The sequence below is a fragment of the Papilio xuthus genome, unplaced genomic scaffold (assembly GCF_000836235.2).
Source record: "Papilio xuthus unplaced genomic scaffold, Pxut_1.1 DF827870.1, whole genome shotgun sequence".
In the NCBI taxonomy this organism is placed as follows: Eukaryota; Metazoa; Arthropoda; class Insecta; order Lepidoptera; family Papilionidae; genus Papilio; species Papilio xuthus.
Window position 1 is genome coordinate 636,986 of NW_013530779.1, and position 19,881 is coordinate 656,866.

The window sequence follows — 19,881 nt, forward strand, 5'->3', positions numbered from 1 at the left end:
AAATCGACTGTGAAATCTAATTAGCTTTATATTAGTACTAAAATCACGACACTCATTACATTTACTTGAGTTTTTCTGTTTACATACTTATTTCATAGATAGTAGCCGATTGGTAGACCTACTGAATATTGATATAAAATATCATAAAAATCGGTCAAGCTGTTACGAAGAAGTATGGTAACACTGTGACACGAGAATTTTATATTTAAGTTTTTTGATTTACATATTTTTCCTTCTTCCCTAGCCTTTGGGGTTTGAATTTCAACTTTTACGATAAATCATGAAACTCTTACTTCTTACTAATATAATAAAAGCGAAAGTTTAGATGTATGGATGGATGTTTGTTTGAAGGCATATCTCCGGAATGGCTCAAAGGATCTGGATGAAATTTGGCATAGATGTAGAACAAAGACTGAAGAACACACAAGCTGCTTATTAACTTTTTTTTTAATTAAGCGCGAACGGAGTCGCGGGCGACAGCTTGTAATTCATGATTGCAGACGTTAATTTGCTAAAATACCACTGTTATACTGACATCTTATAATTGGATCACACTAAGGGTAATTTTATTAATTTATGTCTTGTCGATAACAGTTGCTATTCCGTGCTCCAGTGGCAAATGACCTTTCACACCTAGGAAACTTACCCCTACTGTATATGTTGACGAAGACCAAGATATAATGGTCGTTTGTGCCACTAAAGTCGTAATTAACACCTGTGTTTCACCAAGTTTGTGACGCATAACTTCCTGTAACTCAGGACACAAAACATACAATGTTCAGACTCACAGATTACTTGATGAAATTCCCTGAAATCTTGTTACAAATAACATACTTACGTGATATTAAGTCGTTAAAATATGTCTTTTGTATCCACGTAACGATAACATAGTTCGTATCTTAAATGAACTAATGTCCCATAAGATTAAACTTTAGGTCAACTTAAGTTTATGTTATTAATTTATATAATAGTTTATTCATGTTTTCATTTTAACACTTTGACAGACGCTGGGGATTGTAACGCCACCAAAACTATCGAAGTAGAATATCCTGGAGTTTTTCCCATTACTTTAATAGGGTACTACTTATATCTTGTTCATTCCTTTTTAGGGTTCCGTACCTCATAGGAAAAAAACGGAACCGTTATATGATCACTTTGTTGTCTGTCCGTCCGTCTGTCAAGACCCTTTTTCTTAAAAACGCGTGAAGGTATCAAGCTGGAATTTATTTTGCATCGATTTAATAATTAAGTTAACTAATTCCAAAATAATATTTAAATAAAAGATTTCTTTTGTTTCTTGTACCCGATAGACTATCCTAATATATAGGAGGGAAGGAGAAATATGTTATTTTTGTGTGTCTACTTCTCTGTCGATTAAAGGCCAACGCTCTATGGACAAAGGATACTTTGCTATTTTGCGAATACAAGTTGCCGCGCGTTTGCCACATTTGCTATTAAAGATATACATTCAAATCAGGTACCGTAAAACATTCGCATTTAAATGTTAATATCATGCGTCAAAACTTCGCAGACATGGTGTACTTTAAAGTTATTCAAAACAAAATTCCCACTTTGAGGCAAAAATCGTAAATATTTAAGTTGAATACCAAACGTATGTGGTTCACGCCACTTCGCGCTCGTTAAAACTTTGTTAGTTTTGATTAATTACGTCCCACGACGAGAGAATGTCAACCGCTCAGAGCCTGGCTGACTACATTTATAGTTCTTAATTTGAAATAATTTCAGCTTTTAAAAAAAGAAAAAATAACAGCCAGTCTTTGCTGTCGCTATAAACTCAACTTTTTATACGTCTTTAGTGATATTCAACGTGGTGCTTTCCTTTGGCCGAATCTTACTAATATTATTAATACGAATGTTTGAATGTAATGGATGGATGAATAAATACATGTTTGTAAGTAGGTATCTCCAAAATGACGGTGCAGATCTCGCCGAAATTTGGACACCTAGGCTACTTATTAAGCAAGTTACTAAGTTCGCGCCGCGCGGCCAGATAGAGTCGCGGACCACAGCTAGTTTAGAAGAAATTAATGTTTATTAATAATTACAGCCTTAGTAATGACTTAACAATTCTAACTGCGACAGTCCATTAAAAAGTAATAAAAACAAACGAAAGTTCTTATTAATTCTCCTTATCTAGCGAACCAACACGTTGACAGCTGAATGTTTTCCCCGACCCCAAACACTTCCACCGCCATCAATATCTTGCCTTTATTTTATTTACAGATTCAATAGAATATAACGCGCACTCTGTAGACCAGTCAATTTACGGCGATCCGGCCTCTGCCGAACGTCCGTTTGATCCCAGGTACGTATCCGGGACCTTCTTTTGTGGTCGGCACAGCGTGAAATTGACTCGTTCGATTGTCTATCCGATGTAAAAAGACTTGTTTGCCGACTGGCTGAACGAAATTACTTCCTTTGCCTCGCTTGTAATAAGTAAACACCGAACGACATTCTCTATTGAATTATGTATGTTGCTTTGTATGATATCAGTTTGAAGTTTTCGGTACAAATAATATTTATTTGTTGATGAGTAAAACCAAATGAATATATATGTAAGTTCTTTTATTTATTTTTCTTTTTCAAAAGACTTCAAAGATTGTTATCAAAGAAAGCCATGGATTGCCTTAACTTATATTTACAGTTTGTACAATAAATTCTGAAATAAAACTTTAATATCAATGCGAATGTTTGGATGTATGGATGGATGGATGACTGTTAGAAGGTAACTCCTTAACAGTTGCATAGATCTCGCTGAATTGTGGCATAGATTAAAAATTAAGCTTGGAGGAATACATAGGCTACTAATTAAGTTTTATTTCCGCGTGGACAGAGTCACGGGCGACAGCTAGTAGTAAAACAAGACTATTTAACAATGATACATTTACTTTCAATGACCATATCTCGTAACAAAGGTCTTATACTAAATAGATCCTAATTCTATCGAAACAATCACGAAAGAAGATCTTACTAATATTATAAATGCGAATGCTTAGATGGATGGATGAATGGATGTTTGTTTGAAGTTTTCTCGAGAACAGCTGAACAGATCTTGATTAAATTTGGCACACATGTGCGCATGCTTCTCATTATGTTTTTTTTTATTCCACAAGGACGGAGTCGCTGGAGACCTCATGTATACCAATAAAATAAATGTTAGCGGAATTCAGTAAAAAAATAAAAACATACTGAACGGCTACATCCAAAAATAATAACAAAGTCTTTAAAACTTAAATTCCATCAACGTAACTAATTTAATGTAACACATACAGTCTTTATCTTGTTTTATATTAAACACAATACGATGTTTAGTAATTAATTTCTTCACATGAGCAATGACATTAAAATTAGTTTACGTAGCATTTTAAAATATTGGCCTGCAATATCCAGACCAAGTAAGCCTATAGCCAATCGGACATTGGTAAGGAATAGATATCATATAATTCAATGATTTAGGATCCACACAGTTTCCTTCAGCATCTTTAACAAGATTTTCTGGACAACTTTTTGACGTCACTTCTTTCTTTTCAATATTTTGAGTATCACAACCACTACATAATTTCCCATGATATTTAGGTTCAATTATTTCCACGTCTGGATTAATTGTGATCACATCGAAATCATTAACTCCCGGAGTATTTGATTCTATTTCTTGTAATTCAATATTGTTTTCGGTAACTACAAGTTTACTGGTTGAAGTTGGTATATCTTCGGCTGGTTGTTGAGAGAATTTGTCGTATACAAAATGTTTATATACATTTAGTACGACACTGCATATCTTAGTAAAGAAATTATCTTGTGTACTATTATTTTCTGCAACTTGTTCATTTTCTTTTGGTAGAATTTTAGATAGACCAATTTTATTCACTAATATATCAGCAAAAATTTCACTCCACGACAAAGATGTTGCTTCTTTATCCGTTCCACTATGAATTATCGTTTGTAATTTCCTTAGAAAAACCCCATCATTGGTTGTTTCTTGAACATTTTCTGGTTTTGTTAGTAGAAGACAATACGTGTTGGTTGCAAGAATAACTATAAGACTGAATACTGCAGTTTTCATGTTATCGGCTTTGTGTGATGTTGTCAGTACAATAATGGAACTAACCGTAAAATTGAACTGTAGTTGATAATAAAGATAGTAAGGATACTGCTGTCGTACAGTCACTGAGAAAAGTCTTAAACATTTTTATTATATTATAACTAGCTGTCGCCTGCGACTCCGTCCGCGCGGAATTGTACTATACTTAATAAGTAGCCTATATCTCCTTGTAGATTATATTCTATATAGATGGCAAAATACAGCTGCTGTATTCGTCTAAACATTCGCATTTATAATATTAGTAAGATATATGTACAATTGTATAATACTAGCTGTTGACCGTGACTTCGTATATGCGGAATTAAAAATAGATAGTAGCCGATATTCAGAACTACTGAATATGCACATAAAATTACATAAAATTCGGTCAAGTCGTTTCGGAGGTGTGTGGTAGCTAACATTGTGACTCGAGAATTTTTTTTATAAAATATTTTAACAGGATTTTGAAGTTATCTAGGTTATGACGGTTTTGACAACTTTTGAATTACTTTTTATACCTTCCACATTCGTTTTGAATATACCAAAAATAATTCATTTTTCATACGTTTCTCTATTTCACTTGTTCTGCGCGACTGTACCACCATATCAAAAACGATAACGTAGGAAAGATAATAAATTAAGCAAACATTTACCATGTGACGTACAGTTTACATCAAAAATTTATTTTTATCTATGGTGAAAACAATCTCTATCAGTAAATCAAGTGTTAAATGTATCAAGGACGCCTAAGTATTTGATATTTTGAAGAGTTTTCAATTTAACTTACAGAAATAAATCGATAAGACAATACCATAGATTGGTTTAATATTTAACCGCTCTACTTATCTTTTTATCTAAAATTTGCGTAATAACCAAGTGATCTTATATTACTAATATATAAATGCGAATGTTTTGATGGATGGATGTTTGTTAGATGGTATCTTCAGAAGAGCTGCATGGGTCTCGTTGAAAATAAATCTAGAATATAGTCTGGAATAACCCATAGACTATTATTTAAGTTTTTTTTTAATTACGTACTAACAGAGTCGCAGGCGAGAGTTAGTTGTTTATTTTTTATAAATATTCAGTACAGAATAGACGTAGTAGTCTACTCTACCCCAAATGATTAAAAGGGATGTAATAATTCACATATTTTCATGTTTACATTAGTACTACCTAAGTATTGTCAGTCTGTTTATAACGTTTCTCGCATTACAATTTTTTTAGAAGAAAGTTATTTTAAGCACAACACTATTTTATATCTGTCCTTTCGTTATTTACCATAATTTATGTCCTAAATTACATATATTATTATATTAACTGTTTATAATCTTAGTTAATGTTTAGGTTAACACAATGTACTCCAATACAGTGAATATCAATCCAATTTCACGGCTCCTGGTCACCGCACCTTCGGACAAAGTCCTTTTAGTCCTCACGAACACTCTCAATTGTGGTCACCGCTTCACTGATTTCTTTATACGTTTTTATAGAATTTTTCTGACATTTTATTTAGTTTATTATTGGATTTTTGATTAACTTAGCTATCTTCTAATTAGAATGAATTCAAATCATTTTATAATACTGTCCGTATGTTTATCGTTTTGTTTGATTTATAGAATAACTAGCTGTCGCCCGCGGCTCCATCCGTGCAGAATTAAAAAACTTAGTAAGTAGCCTATATGTTGTGCCAGACTATGTTCTTAATCTGTGCCTAATTTCATCGGTATCCGTTGAGTCGGTCAGGAGATACCTTCTAATAAACATTCATCCAAACTTTCGTATTTATAATATTAGTAAGATTTAAAGATGGTTGTCAATTAGACAACCATCTTTTTTTTCAGAGCGGAGTGCTTTATGCATTCTCCGCGCCTCGGGGGGGGACGCGGTAGTTATGTGGGATTCTCCTCCATATCGGAGGTATACCCACTAAACCTCTCTGTTCCTCCAACGCATGGGGACGGGGCCACGGGCACGCTAATTGACTGCCACCTAAGATCCACGGTAAAAGATGAAAAGAAAAGATAACTTACAGATGAATTGTCAGTAATGTTGTCAAAGAAGTGAGTAGACTAATTGAAATCGGAAGGAGAACGGAGCACTGTGACGCAGATAAAAATAAAGTATACGTTTACGACAAGAAACAAAAAAAAAACACTAAAACTATACTAAGATCTACGTACCTACGATATATTTCTGCGTTTTCTCACGTCAATCGCGAGTACCAATGAAAGTTTTGGTTTGTTTCTAGGCTGTAATTTCATAGTGCGAGTCTGAAAAGATCTCGAGGGAAATTAGTTATCTGTCAGTCCCACACATGTGGTTATTACGAAATAAGATGAGCACTTTGAGAAAGATACGAATTCTAGAATACAAAGTTACATGAGAACGTCCCAAAGAAATAAACGCGTTAATTGATATCTTTAGGTAACTTAGCTTGAAAACAATTTAAAATTAGTTTAAAAACTTTCCCCTTTTTATACGGATTGGAAATGGAAATCAACGCAAATGATTGTAATGATGATTACGCATAATAGAACAAATAACATTTTGACATCTTTCTAATATAAATGCGAATGTGTAGATGGATGGATGTTTAAAGGTATCCCCATAACGGCAGAGCGGATCTCCATGAAATTTGCAACATTTTTAGCGAGATCAACGCAGTCGTTCTGGAGATATCTTCAAACAAACATCTATCCATCAATCTAGACTTTCGCATTTATAATATTAGTAAGATTACTAGAATAGTTCAAAGGAAATGGCGCATTATATAATTTAATCACGTATTTCTATAAAAATATTAACGCCCATATAGTCAACCCTTCTGATAGCTTTCTTAAAGCTCTATGGATGAAATATAAAATTTTATTAAGGCAACAAATTGACGACGATCGTAAAAAATGGCACTTATTTTTACAAGTTAGTTTTATTATGTTTACCTTCTGATGGAATTGAATAGATAGTATTATTTTTACGTTCGTAATTTGATAGCTACGTGATGAAACGTTGTACAATGAATATTTGTTTCACCTTAACCGTATGTTTTCATTGTCTCAACATTTATACAAAAACATATTATTATTTCAGATTTTTCAAAGAGATAGACAGAGATAACAATATTACTTTATGTTGGTCTCTCAGATGTGTAAACCTAACAGAAAATACATCGTTACAGTTAATAATAAAAGAACATCATATTCAAGTGAGTATTTTCATAAAAAGCTATCTTATATATGAAATTCTCGTGTCACAATGTTAGTTACCATACTCTCTCGTCTCGTCCAAAACGACTTCACCGAGTTTTATGAAATTTTATACAAATATTCAGTAGGTCTGCGTGCGAACGGAGTCGCGGGCGACGGCTAGCTTTAATAATTTCCTGCTGTTTTATCAAGTGGAAAGGATTATGCAACATACAGGCAGTAAAAATAAGAGAAAATAAAAACTTGTAAGCAATTCATCAGGCGAGTGTTGCGAGGTTTGAACAATGGAAACTTTTAATGGGCCCTCGGGGGCGCAGCGCCCTCTCTGGAGACCGTCCAAAATTTAATTCGCTGACCATCAAATCAATTATAATTTACTCATTACATTACTTTAAGCGCTTTAAATCTGCTTCCGTTTCCACAATTCTAGCGAGAAAAGTTTAATTTCGGTATTTGGTAATTCAACTTCATATAACTCAGTAATAAATTGGTAGAGCGTCGGTGGCACAGGGGTTAAGCACTTGACTTGTAATCTGCAAGTCCTGGGTTCGAATCTCGCATAGTACTAACGTGTGTATCGATTTATATATGTACATATATCCTAAGTTCTTACGGTGGAGGAAAACATCGTGATGCAACCTGAACATATATGCGAAGAAATTCAAAGATATGTCTGAAGTCAACCCATACTGGGCCTGCGTGGTTTACTATGGAAAAATCATCCCTGACTTAGCTTAGTCTCCGAGGTCCGATAGTGACCTAATTATGATGAAAGTGGTAGATTTAAAACTTCTCATTGGAAGTTTTAAATCATCGAGCTCTATAGCGAGGTCTATGGCCTATTTTATCAAGAATGAAAATTTGATTTTGGAAAGATATTTGCATTTGTGGCTAGAGAGTAGATTACAAAAGAAGTTAGTTTTTTACATGATTTTTCTTATTACTGATAACGGATGCGCAAAACGGTGAGAGAAAGATAAAAGTTGCGTAAATATTTGCAATATCACGGACGTAAGATTAAAGCAAGATAAGATTTAATGACTGCTTTTTCAATTTAAAATTAAAAAAAAACAAACTCTATTTAAGTACCAGGAATACAGAAAATCAGAGGCCGAGTACAATAGATGAATAGAAATTACGGCTTTAAAGTTTATACCTAAAGTAGACTTTATAGACAAGAAATTATAATAATGGATTTGCATTTAAATTGAGTCAACATGCAGACGTTAAATTCCAACCAACTCTTAATTAAATTTCTTCTTTCTCCATCCGCTTATGTTTTTCTTTAACGTGAATTTAAATTTGATTTTTTAACATATTATGAATATGTAAATAATAAAAACAAAGTAATTTTAGACGTTATTAATTACAATCCTTTGGCACGAATGACGTGCTTTCGTTACAAAGTCTCCTGTCAGAATGAATAGTGAGGGGACACAAACGTCGACCTTTTAGTAAGGCTAGTGTTGAGTCAATACACTGGCTAATTTCTGGATTTTATTCGTAACAGTACGTTCATAGTTTCGTTATTAAAAAAAAGTACAATTATCAATATGAATTTTACCTAAAATTTAGTTTTATCAAGTATATAATATTGTTATTTTAATTTACGATAGAATAGAGGACCTAGCATGAAAATTTGCGAAAAAGCATTCGTAACGTGTTCGAAAAAAATTGTATTAAATTTGTACAGCGCCACCTATCGGGCGAATATTATCTCACACAAATTTTGAAATATATATTGTCGAAAACGCACGTCGTAAATATTCTTAATAGACTCTCAGCCATATTTTTTAAATTTTGGCTTGAATCATAAATATTGTCAGAATAGTCAATAATTAATTTAACTTAATTATAACGTCAAGACAGCAAGATGAGGGGCTGCAACAAGGAAAATGTTGCTTGACAATTTTTTTAAGATGAAGGTCACTAGGCGTTCCTTTGGGACACTCAAATGATTAATCGCCGCTCTCCGCTGACAAAATAAGCCAATGCTTTTGAAAGACGCTTCGCCTCAAAACGTTTTATTTATTACTTTCCTTGCCTTCATAAAATGTAAACGAGAAAGTTCTACTTTTTAGTAACAAAGTCTAAACGTTAACTTAATAGAATTTGCCTTTAATTTCATGAATTTTCGTTGCTTTGATTTGATTACCTTTAGTAGTGAAAACAATTAAAATGTAAATTATCGTCCGGAATTTCAATTTCGTTTGAAGAATACGTTATGAGAATATTTGGCTACCGGTATACTAGATTTAATTGAATTAAATATTTTGTTTTCAAACTAAAGTAATTACAACAAAAATAGTCTTTTTCATAATTTATCTTTTGTAAATTTATTATTTTTAGGTAAGAACTTGCTGTTTTTATATGCGGATTGGTTTCCACTGACGCGACTCTGTAATTTGCAAAATGAGAGCCGCGCGTAGCTAGTGCAAACAGGCACTGCCGCGGACGAGAGCGAAAGCGTGCCCGTGGCCCCGTCCCGATGCGTCAGAGAGCAGTCAGGTTTTAGTGGGTATTCTGGTCACCTTCTGTGGCCGGCGAGTCCCACACTCCCTACGCCATTGCACCGCCCGGCGTAGGCGTGCGTAAATGCATTTCCTGACTATAAAAAAAAATAAATAAAAAAAATATATATATAAAAAAAAAAAACAGGCACTAAATATTTTTTGTAAACCTATAACAACAAACTCTACTCGTGACTCTAATCGTGTGTTTTTGAGACCTATATATCCGTTTAAAACATATTGTTATCTCTGTATTGTCTAAGGTTATATTCTAGACAGAGATTTTAGTATCAGAAACTCACGGTAAATCTTTGATAATTAACGACCAATTAAAATGTAAAATGTAACACAATTTTCTCACGGAAGGAAAATATCATAGCTTTAAGTGGATATTATCCGACAGGATGGGAGAGTAGTTCTTTCATTTGAAACTGCAAATATAAATCTGCCAGTTTTACTTACAAGCATTGTGTTGGTGGCACTGCGCTCTGTCAGTGCCTGTTATATTTATGTGCATCCCTTAATGCGCTATGAATGCGCTTGAATTTTTAAATTGTACCAACAAATAATATGAGCTTGTTACCTTGCAAAGTTTTACTCCGGGGAAAATTTAATATTTTATTGGTAATTTTAAAATATAAAGCGCCTTCTTTGTTTAGGATTACGACTTTGAAATTTAAGATGCCTTCACAGATTAAACTGTTTAGGGAGTTTAGGATGACATTAGGGTGTGTTCACACTAGCATTTTTTAATTTTAACGCAATACTATATTTTCTGATTGTGGTATTGAACCTTTTTCGTTACAGAATTAAAAGCAAAGACCCCGGAAAACCTATCCACATATCACCAAGATTGATTGCAGAATAGTCGCGTTAAATACGCTACAATAACTTTGAAAGATCTGCCGACTATACATCAAAGATTTATATTGTGGGTAGTCACCAAGGAACGGGAAGTTGTTTTATGATTTAATATACTTATTATTATTGAATATCGTGATGTTTTATGATGAACATTGCAACTGTATCAATAATTTTGTTAATACTATAAAAATAATAGCAATGTAACTTGTTCATTTTTTTGCAGGGATAATTTTTCATGTCATTTGATATCAGTTTGAAATCAGATTTTAATTTGATTTCTTATTTAAATTCTGTAAATTGTTTTGTGTCTTATACTTTAAAACATAAATAGCATTTGTAATGAACCTCCAGGTCATAAAGTTAGCAATAAAGAGGTTGTGTTCAAGGAAGTCCTAGCTAATGGCTGACCTTTAGAGCACTTTGCGCAAATTAAAATAGTTTGCGAGAAACAACGGGCGGAGATGCAAGGATACGAGGGGAGAATGAAATTTAATTGAAATGCAATTTATTGCTACCTAGACATTGCGTATTTATTCAAATAAACGATTAAAAAGTGTTTTATAACCTAAATAGTAGTTGACATGTACTAAAGTAATCAAATTTTAATCTGTTCAGATTGAAATTTGATTACTTTAGTAGTAATACTAACGTGTAAGTACTAACACGTTAGTTGGTGTCTAGAAATTGAAGTAGAAAACACAAAAGAGCATTAGCAAAGTGTATAAATGTGCTGTTTCCTCCGTTTCTCGGTGTATTTTCGGAATATCTAAAACACGTTATGCCATTACGATTTTTCCATAGCTACTACTTTTTGAAAATGTACTCGACAGACTTTTCGGTGTCACTGAATTTGTAAAATTTATGATAGTGAAAATAACCCTTAAGCTTCAACGAATTAAAAGGTACTAGACGAAAAATGGACATAGTTATTGATGAAATACATCATTTCTAATATCTGTAGGTTGTAACATCGTTGAAGAAGGAAGCGTTGGTCAAAGCTATTGTTTTTTTTTATTAAGCATGTTTGTTATTTATGAAAGAAAAGAAAAATGAATCATAATTAACTAGTAGATAAATTCCATGTAGACCTATATTCAGATATCGTAACCCCTTCGTTCTCCAGAGACGGATTAGGGCCGGTCATAAACCGCCGTACGGTCGAAACGCCTTAAGCGTATGCTAAAAGATTTCCAGGTACTGAAAATACGATTCGATTTTTGCTTGTTTATACATATTCAGGAAAAAAAAAATTTATTTTGGTTCCTCTGGTATTGCTGATGTCCATGGGCATCGTTGAACACCTCGGTGTTTCCGCTGCTCTTTTGCCCTCTTCTGTTATAATATAAAAAAAATTATATTATAGTAGAACAGATTAGTCATTTTAACAAATAATTCAACTTGATTTGTCAGATAATTCCTCGTTACTTTAATAAGTTTGTCCCAAACTTGGCCAACAAGTGGCAAAGAATATACATCTAAGCATAATACGTACTTGTGTGTGTTTTCATTAATTAAAGTTATTTGTAAACAAATATAACTTCAATCGCGTATACAAAGTTACACACACATCCTTTAAAGTACAACTCAGTATTAAATTATTAAAGCATTCACAAGGTACGATTGTTAAGGGAAGTTGAGCTTCCTTACACTATGATAGAACAGTGAAGCATATCAGTACTGCTACTAGGTAATGCAGTATTACTATTGTTTGAACGCACGTGTACACAACAACATACCGCTCTATCAATACTGTAGTGTACACTAATCTGTTTCATTTTGTGTCCTCGTGTGAAACTAAACGTTTTGCTAAGCCGGCTCGCGTGGGACAAAGGACCGCCTCAGAGCGGCCGTGCCCTCGCATAATACCCGTCAACACAATGCCAATTGAGACATGGAACTTCTTACATAATTTAGAAGGGCTTAAACACAGAGCGAAGGACTACACTCTGAGAAAATTTTGATTTCTTTAAATAAATTTTATAAAACAATACACCCATCAGTTAGCCTTACTAAATGTAGTAGCTTGTGAATTGATTCAAATAGGATTTAAATCATACTATTGAAAGTCACAATAAAACAGGCAAAAATGAATCTGTTTATTAGTAAAACAGTGTGTTTTGGTAGCATTATTAAGCTGCACTTGAATTTTTTAACAAATTTTGTATCCTATACATTGTTTTCGCTATGTCTCAACCTAGGATTCCAAATACCAAGAGAGCCTTAACATACTCAAACACAATTCGTGAGTTGAGCTATACTCATGTGCAAACTTGCTCGATGTACGTTATTTATTAATCTAGATCAGAATTTATAGAGGTAAAGAATCTAGATATATTATCAGGTGTAGGCGTTAAGTAGACGCTCATCACGTAATCTGCTAAAGTCATTGGCGGGGGGAGAGGGGCGAGTACTCATTACCGTATCTTTTACGAAGCCCCCGCTTTATAAATAGATCTGGAAGTGACAATGTTGTTTACCTTGTAATTTTTGTTGAGTGTAATTTTTAATTTATCGTGCTAGAATTAAGTATGTTGTGATCAGATTAAATAATTATTTTTTTTTATAATAATTTGGAGCTTACTCTGTACGTACTTAAAAATTTGTGAACTTTATCTAGAAAATCAATACCTTATAATTATTAAAAGAGGAATTTAAGAAAAAGTAGAGAAAAACGATTTTTTTATTTGAATTATTTTATTTTCAAATGTTAACCTCGAATAAAATGCAAGAAAGATTTTTTTTAAATATGATTGTGTCACTTCCACTGTTCTTATGTATTTGTTCCCGGCATGGGTCCATTAAGTTTAAGTAGCGCCTTTGAGTGTAGTAGGCTTTAATGACCTCCTGACTAGTAATTGAGGGGTTTTATTACCTTTCAGGTATAACTCACGCTGGGCGAAGTCTTGTTAATTAGTTATCGGCGAAGATTCTAAGAACACAAGTTCGAGAAAATAAAAAACATTCAAAAAATCAATAGAATTATTTTACGTTAAATTCGTTTTTTTTTACTATTTATATCATAAGTATGAAAATTAATTATCTGTTGTGCTAATTTAATGAAATAAAAAACAATTAAAAAAAACTATTCGACAAGATGATTCAAACGAGCCAAGGTGTTGTTTGACCGCGTAGTTACTAAGGCCATCCTCAGATCAGCACCGTTTCATCATAATATGTTAACATAAATTTAATTTGTAAAACTTGATGACAAACATCGGGACAGGAGAAGCTTAAAAATAATGCCACCTAATTAGCTTAATCAAATAATAAACTTACCATTTTAAGGTGACAACTGATTGTCCACTAATTTCTATAAACATAGAAATAAATTATTGTGAAAATAAAATTAAGCAAAATGACTCAATAGCTTTCATTGTTTCGAAATGAACATAGTTTTGTACAAAAAATAAAAAAACGGCCAGTGCGTTCGTCCGTAACATTTCCCAACTTGTTTGTTTGCGACGGCCGCGTAATTTGTTGTGATTCCTATGTGCTATGTTACATCTATAGTTACATTCAAAACAAGTATATTAAATACAACATTTATAAATTTTAAAACTGCATCTACAGGATGTTTATTTAATTATTTTCAAAATACTAAAGCATCGTAAGGAAACTTGCACTTATCTGCGAAGGAATTAGAAATATTCGTCAACCTTAAGCCTTAACCAAGGTACCCGTACCTTTGGTAGATTCTATCTCCTTGATGTTATGTTGTTGCAACAATTAAACTGTTTGTAGTAAATAACTGACCGATTAACACTGCCAGAACATCCTGTATAATATCATATTGTGTTTCCTTAAACGACCTCTGTGGTTTCTTTCAAACAAAAGGAAAGGTTTTACTACTTATGTTTTACTACTGCAGTCCTACATTTGTGTCTTTAAATTCATATAAATTCAATTTAGAATGTAAGATAAAATTTTTAACATCCTGTATAAATGGAACATTGTGTAAAATGATTTATTCAGGCGTGAGCATTTCGGTACCAAACAACATCCGCGTTGTCTATATTAACATTTCTATTTGAACTTGTTCGTTTGAAATCCACGAATTCACAGATTCCAATTATTAAAAGTTTTAAATATTTTACACATTTTAATTTTATGATAGTTAATTTAATGGAAACTTGTAAAATCATAAATGTAGGAAACAGATTTTAAATTCCTGAAAAGATAAAGCGTATTGCATGTTCACTGTGTAGCAATTCCCAGAGCATAAAATAATAAGAAACGCAACGTTACGTAACAGATTTTTATCCAGTGTGCTCGGTGCCTAAGCCGGTATAAACCAGTTTTAACCGGCGATAGGGCACTTAATGGCCCAATTTAATTTTCTCCAAACGGCCTCAAGGCAATAGACGTTGAATATTTTTTTGTAAATACTGAACAATCCTCGAACGATGCCAAATATTGCTTCTATATCTAAGTTTGGTTATTTTTGCCTTGTTCGCTTAATTCCAACATTTTGGCATTTTCAAAGCGTATCACTTAAATTATTGTGTACTGCAGCCAAATGTAAAAGTATTAATACGTATATCTTTGCATTTTAGGAGCAACGTTTGTTTTCATATTTCTTTGATTTAAGTTGCATTGACTTTATCTTATTCCAGAGTTTATTTTATATCATAAGGTGGCAAACGAGCGACCTGCCGCTGGGCCTCAGTCACGCACACTCATCAGACGAAACGCGGAATTGCTTCCACTTGACTCATGCATTTTGTATGGTCGTTGTATTGCACCGGGCGAACCGGCCAATTCGTGCGTAGATGTTAAAGCGTTCTACCACTGTTGAATTGTTTATTTTAAGTTCTTATGTTCCTAATACAAATATCGTTGGCCCGACCAAGGGAAGACACGATGGCGTGAAAGCATCTGGTCAACGCATCTGTAAATAAATATCAAGGCGAACACGACCTCCAGTAATGAAGTATGCGAAGAAGAAGAAATGTTTTTCTTTTATAATAAACAATTTATAAAACATACGTCAAAAGAATATGATGTATCATTTTGTTTAGTTTGAAACGCGCGGTTGCTTCGTTACCACTTCACAAATATACAAAATAATTTCTTCATCGCTACGCACAGATAGGGCGGTGCTTTTACTGTTATCGATGTTTGTTAAAAAACAAACTTTACATAATTATAACTAAATATACGCGTAATGTGGGTTACAAATGACGTTATAATTTAATTGCAAATATTTTAAACAATCCTGGCAACTTTTTCTAACATTTTATAATAGTATAATATATTCAAATATACGCTGTTTGTTAAGTTATATTTTATAGTTGGAAGTGATTAGTTTAAATTAATCTTACTAATATTATAAATGCGAAAGTTTAGATGTATGGATGTTTTTAGAAGGTATCTTCGGAACGACTCAACGGATCTTGATGACATTTGGCGCAGATGTAGAACATAGTTTGGAAGAACACATATGCTACGTATTAAGTTTTTTTAATTCTGAGCAGAAGGAGTAGCGGTCGAGTAGCTAGTGTAAAATAAACGTAGCATGTTTATATAAAGAATGAAAGAAATAAAGAGGGGAAGAAAGTAAAATAAATATTACTTTTTAATAACAAATTAAAGTCGATTAAAAATTATTATCTTATAATGTCACATCACTATTTCAATTGTTAATTTCCTCGCGAATGACATTAGTGTTTAATTAAAATTTGTCTCACGTTCCCCTTTAGAACTGGCGGTTGACGACTGCTTTCATAAAATCCTGTATGAACTTGTAGCGTTTGTAAACATCCGTCTCGTCTGAAGCAACACTCAATTATAAAACACTTGACAATTTAACGAGATATTTGATACAGACGGATACGCATTTTTGTAGGAAAATATTCATATAGTTAGGTAGTGTAACACAACTGCAATATTCACTGCGTTCGAGACCTCAATGCATTATATCATTCAAATCTTTAAGGATCGCAAGTAATGGAGAATCATTTTACAATATAGGATCAAGAATAAAAATCGGGAGGAAGAAATTTCGCAGAGATAGAGAGAGAGAAAGAGAGAGAGGGGGGGGGGGGGAGAGAGAAATATGCAACAAAACAAACATTTTTCTTTGTGATTGAAACAAACAAATGAGCAGCGTGTGTTGTTTTCAATGTAAGACGAGTTTCAGGTTGACGAATATTTCAGTGAGTTGGCTTGGTTGTTAAGTTCGCCTAAAGAAAAGATATCAACAGAATTCTACTACAAAACATTATAGAAAAGCAATTAAGGATTCCATTCGAGTTCAGTACCGACATTATTTTCTCATTCGAGAAAAATTAAGAATCATAGGAGGTGACGCAGAAACGAATTAGTTAGAATTTTTTTTGAGATCAATGCCTAATAATCCAATATCGAATGAATTGCTTGTAAATTCGAAGTCGAACGTGTTTTGCGTGACAATTGAGGCTTTCAAGGAAGACTGAGCGGGGAAAGCTTCTGCGTCCAATGCACAGTATAACGCAAGATTCAGAGCGGTTGCTTTTTTGGTTTGTAACGGTAAAATTCTGCCGTTACACTTCTATTGAAAATTATTGTTGTATTTAAAGAAAATTAAAGGCAAGAATTTTTTTTAATACAAGAACGGAATATCTAATCACAGATACATTACTTATTTTCTAATTAATTTAACAATTGAATTACTTTATTAAAATTTTCAACTCATGAGTAGCATTCACTCGTTTTTAACTCTTTCAGATTACGTCATTGGTTACTCTATGAAGTATACTTTTTAACAACTTTACAATGTTGTGTTATCTCTGTACGCAGTTAGTCTGTATTTCACGCGTCGGTATGCGAGACGGTGCGGCGTCGCCAATCTTAAAAGCTCGAGCGCCGGGTCGAGGGGAGGGGATATCTACTATCTACGGCAGTTCTATTCAATAATTATGTGGCCAATTTATATTTTAGTTAGAATTTTGTTTCCTAAGAAATTTTGACTTGAATAAAAACATCGATAGGAACTGGCGCAGCTAACACAAGATATCGCCAAAGTCGCCTGTCCTACGCCTTCTCCTATCGGACTGGTTCCTTTTCTTGTTGCTTCCGAAGGTCCATCTCTACGGCGTCTCGCGTCTCGAGGCCGACTTAACGCGAATATTATACCACGAAGAACAATATTTTACCAGTAATTTTTTGAGTGATACAAATGAATACATCAGACTTATTCAGTATAAATGAAATAGCTCTAGCGTGAAATTAAATTTAAATTCAGGTTTTTCAACACCTCGCGATATTCCACAGCGAATGTTTTTAATTAATAAATTCGTTTGCAGATAATACGGTGGACATGTTACCGAGCGAGTGTAATGTCCGTCAATTTATTGTCGGTCTAAAAATTAAAACATTAAAAACTGATAGCGCGGAAGAACTGACTAAAGGAATTATTTTAAATTATATGCGTCATGAATAAAGAAATAAATGTGTTTTTTAATCAATATTTTTTTTGGAAAATGTATATTTTCCATTGCAAATTGTAAAAATATACAACTGGTATCAGTTGTATATTTTTACAATTTGCATTCGTTAGTCTATAAAGTGTTAGAAGGTATCTCCAGAATGGCTCAATCGATTTCGCTGAAATTTGGCATAGATGTAAAACATAGTCAGGAAGAACACATAGGCTACTAATTAAGTTTTTGTTTTCATTCCGCGTAGACCGATTCGCGAGCGACAGCTTTTTTATAGTTTATCTAGACCGATTTTAAATTAACGTAGTTTATAAAGTGACAGATAGAATGAAACATTTCGTCTTGTTTGCCTGCTTGAGTATTTTGACAACGCCGCTGTCAGCGGAAGAGAGAAAATTAAATGCGGTGATTTTCAGTTTACAAGGCACAATGGAATTTTCGCCAGACGAAATATATTATATAATTGAAGTTCCTCGAATATGTGAAAAGAATGTTTCTTTTATTTGTATGTCTTTTAATAAATATTACCACATTGAAAGTAAATAAGTGGTAACCCTTTGTGTGTATGTACTAGTTGTTGCCAGCGACTCCGTTTGTGCGGAATTAAAAAAAAAACTTAATAAGTAGCCTATGTGTTCTTCCAGACTATGTTTTACATATATGCCAAATTTCGACAAGATACATTAAGTCGTCTCGGAGATACTTAAACATCCATCTCAACTTTCGCATTCATAATATTAGTAAAATAAGTGAGCGCTAAGTGACTCTGAGTATGACAGTTCATGAGCTTACACTAATACGATAAGGTAGTGGTGATATAAATACGGATGTATGTATGTGTTTGCGTTTACACTGCAAACATCCTTACAATAACATACTATTGTTATTACACTTTATGTAAAGAATACAAGAAGGACGGCAATACAAGCACTTTAAAAACACATTTCGATCTTATTTGAAGTGTTTTATTAGTTCTAATGTATAGAGGCACGTTAATATTAGAAAACATTATATTACTAAATATCTGTTAGTCTATATGTAAGTAAATCATTATCGCTTCTCGGAGACCATTAGCGATTCTCTTTGAGTAGCCCCCAACGCTCTCGAATATTCGGTTACATAAGTAAAGCTTTGAAGTGCCGGAGCCATTTTAAGTCTCACGCGGGAAAATTCGATTCAGGTTACAGAAAAGGATGTTACGGACGTTAGGTAATCATTTCGCTGAATTTTATAAGATCATGTTATGGTCTCATAAACAATATTTTAATTATTTGCTGACTCAAACGAATATCCAAGTAAAATATTAAAGAAAAGCTGTAATTAGAGGATTCAATTCAAGGTCAAGAGAGTTTAATAAACAAGATCAGAGTTTTGACTTGGTAAAAGTCAGACTTGGTGATCAATCTTATCTTACTTCTTTCAAATATTTTAAATGCGAATGTTTGGATGGATGGATGGATAGATGTTTGTTTGAAGGTATGTCTTCTAAGGTAAGGAATTTGGCATACATATAGAACATCTGGAAGAACACATAGGCTACTAATTTAGTTTTTTTTTAATCCACATGGACGCAGTCGCCGGCGACCGTCAGTTACAGTATAATTAAGATTGTCTTACAGCTGACAATTTTCCTTTTCTTAACCTTTTCTGAAGTAGGATATTTCTAGGTCTGCCTGTATACCCAAGGGCTTAAGTATTTGAATTCATATACGAGGTCTAGTACACTATGCATAATTCTATTATAATACTCGTAGAATATATGAACAGGACTTGTTATGAAT

The 19,881-nt window shown here is 33.3% G+C and overlaps 1 protein-coding gene across 1 annotated transcript; it reads right to left on the minus strand.

Moving 5' to 3' along the window:
- Positions 1–3,349: 3,349 nt before the first annotated feature.
- On the minus strand, positions 3,350–4,140 carry LOC106115248 (uncharacterized). The gene has a single exon (XM_013308575.1). It carries the CDS (start codon positions 4,082–4,084, stop codon positions 3,386–3,388), a length of 699 nt encoding a protein of 232 aa, XP_013164029.1. The 5' UTR covers positions 4,085–4,140; the 3' UTR covers positions 3,350–3,385.
- Positions 4,141–19,881: the final 15,741 nt, after the last annotated feature.

Bases quoted from the DNA above. Each gene is read 5' to 3' on its own strand.
- LOC106115248 (XM_013308575.1), bottom strand. From the start codon at position 4,084: ATGAAAACTGCAGTATTCAGTCTTATAGTTATTCTTGCAACCAACACG.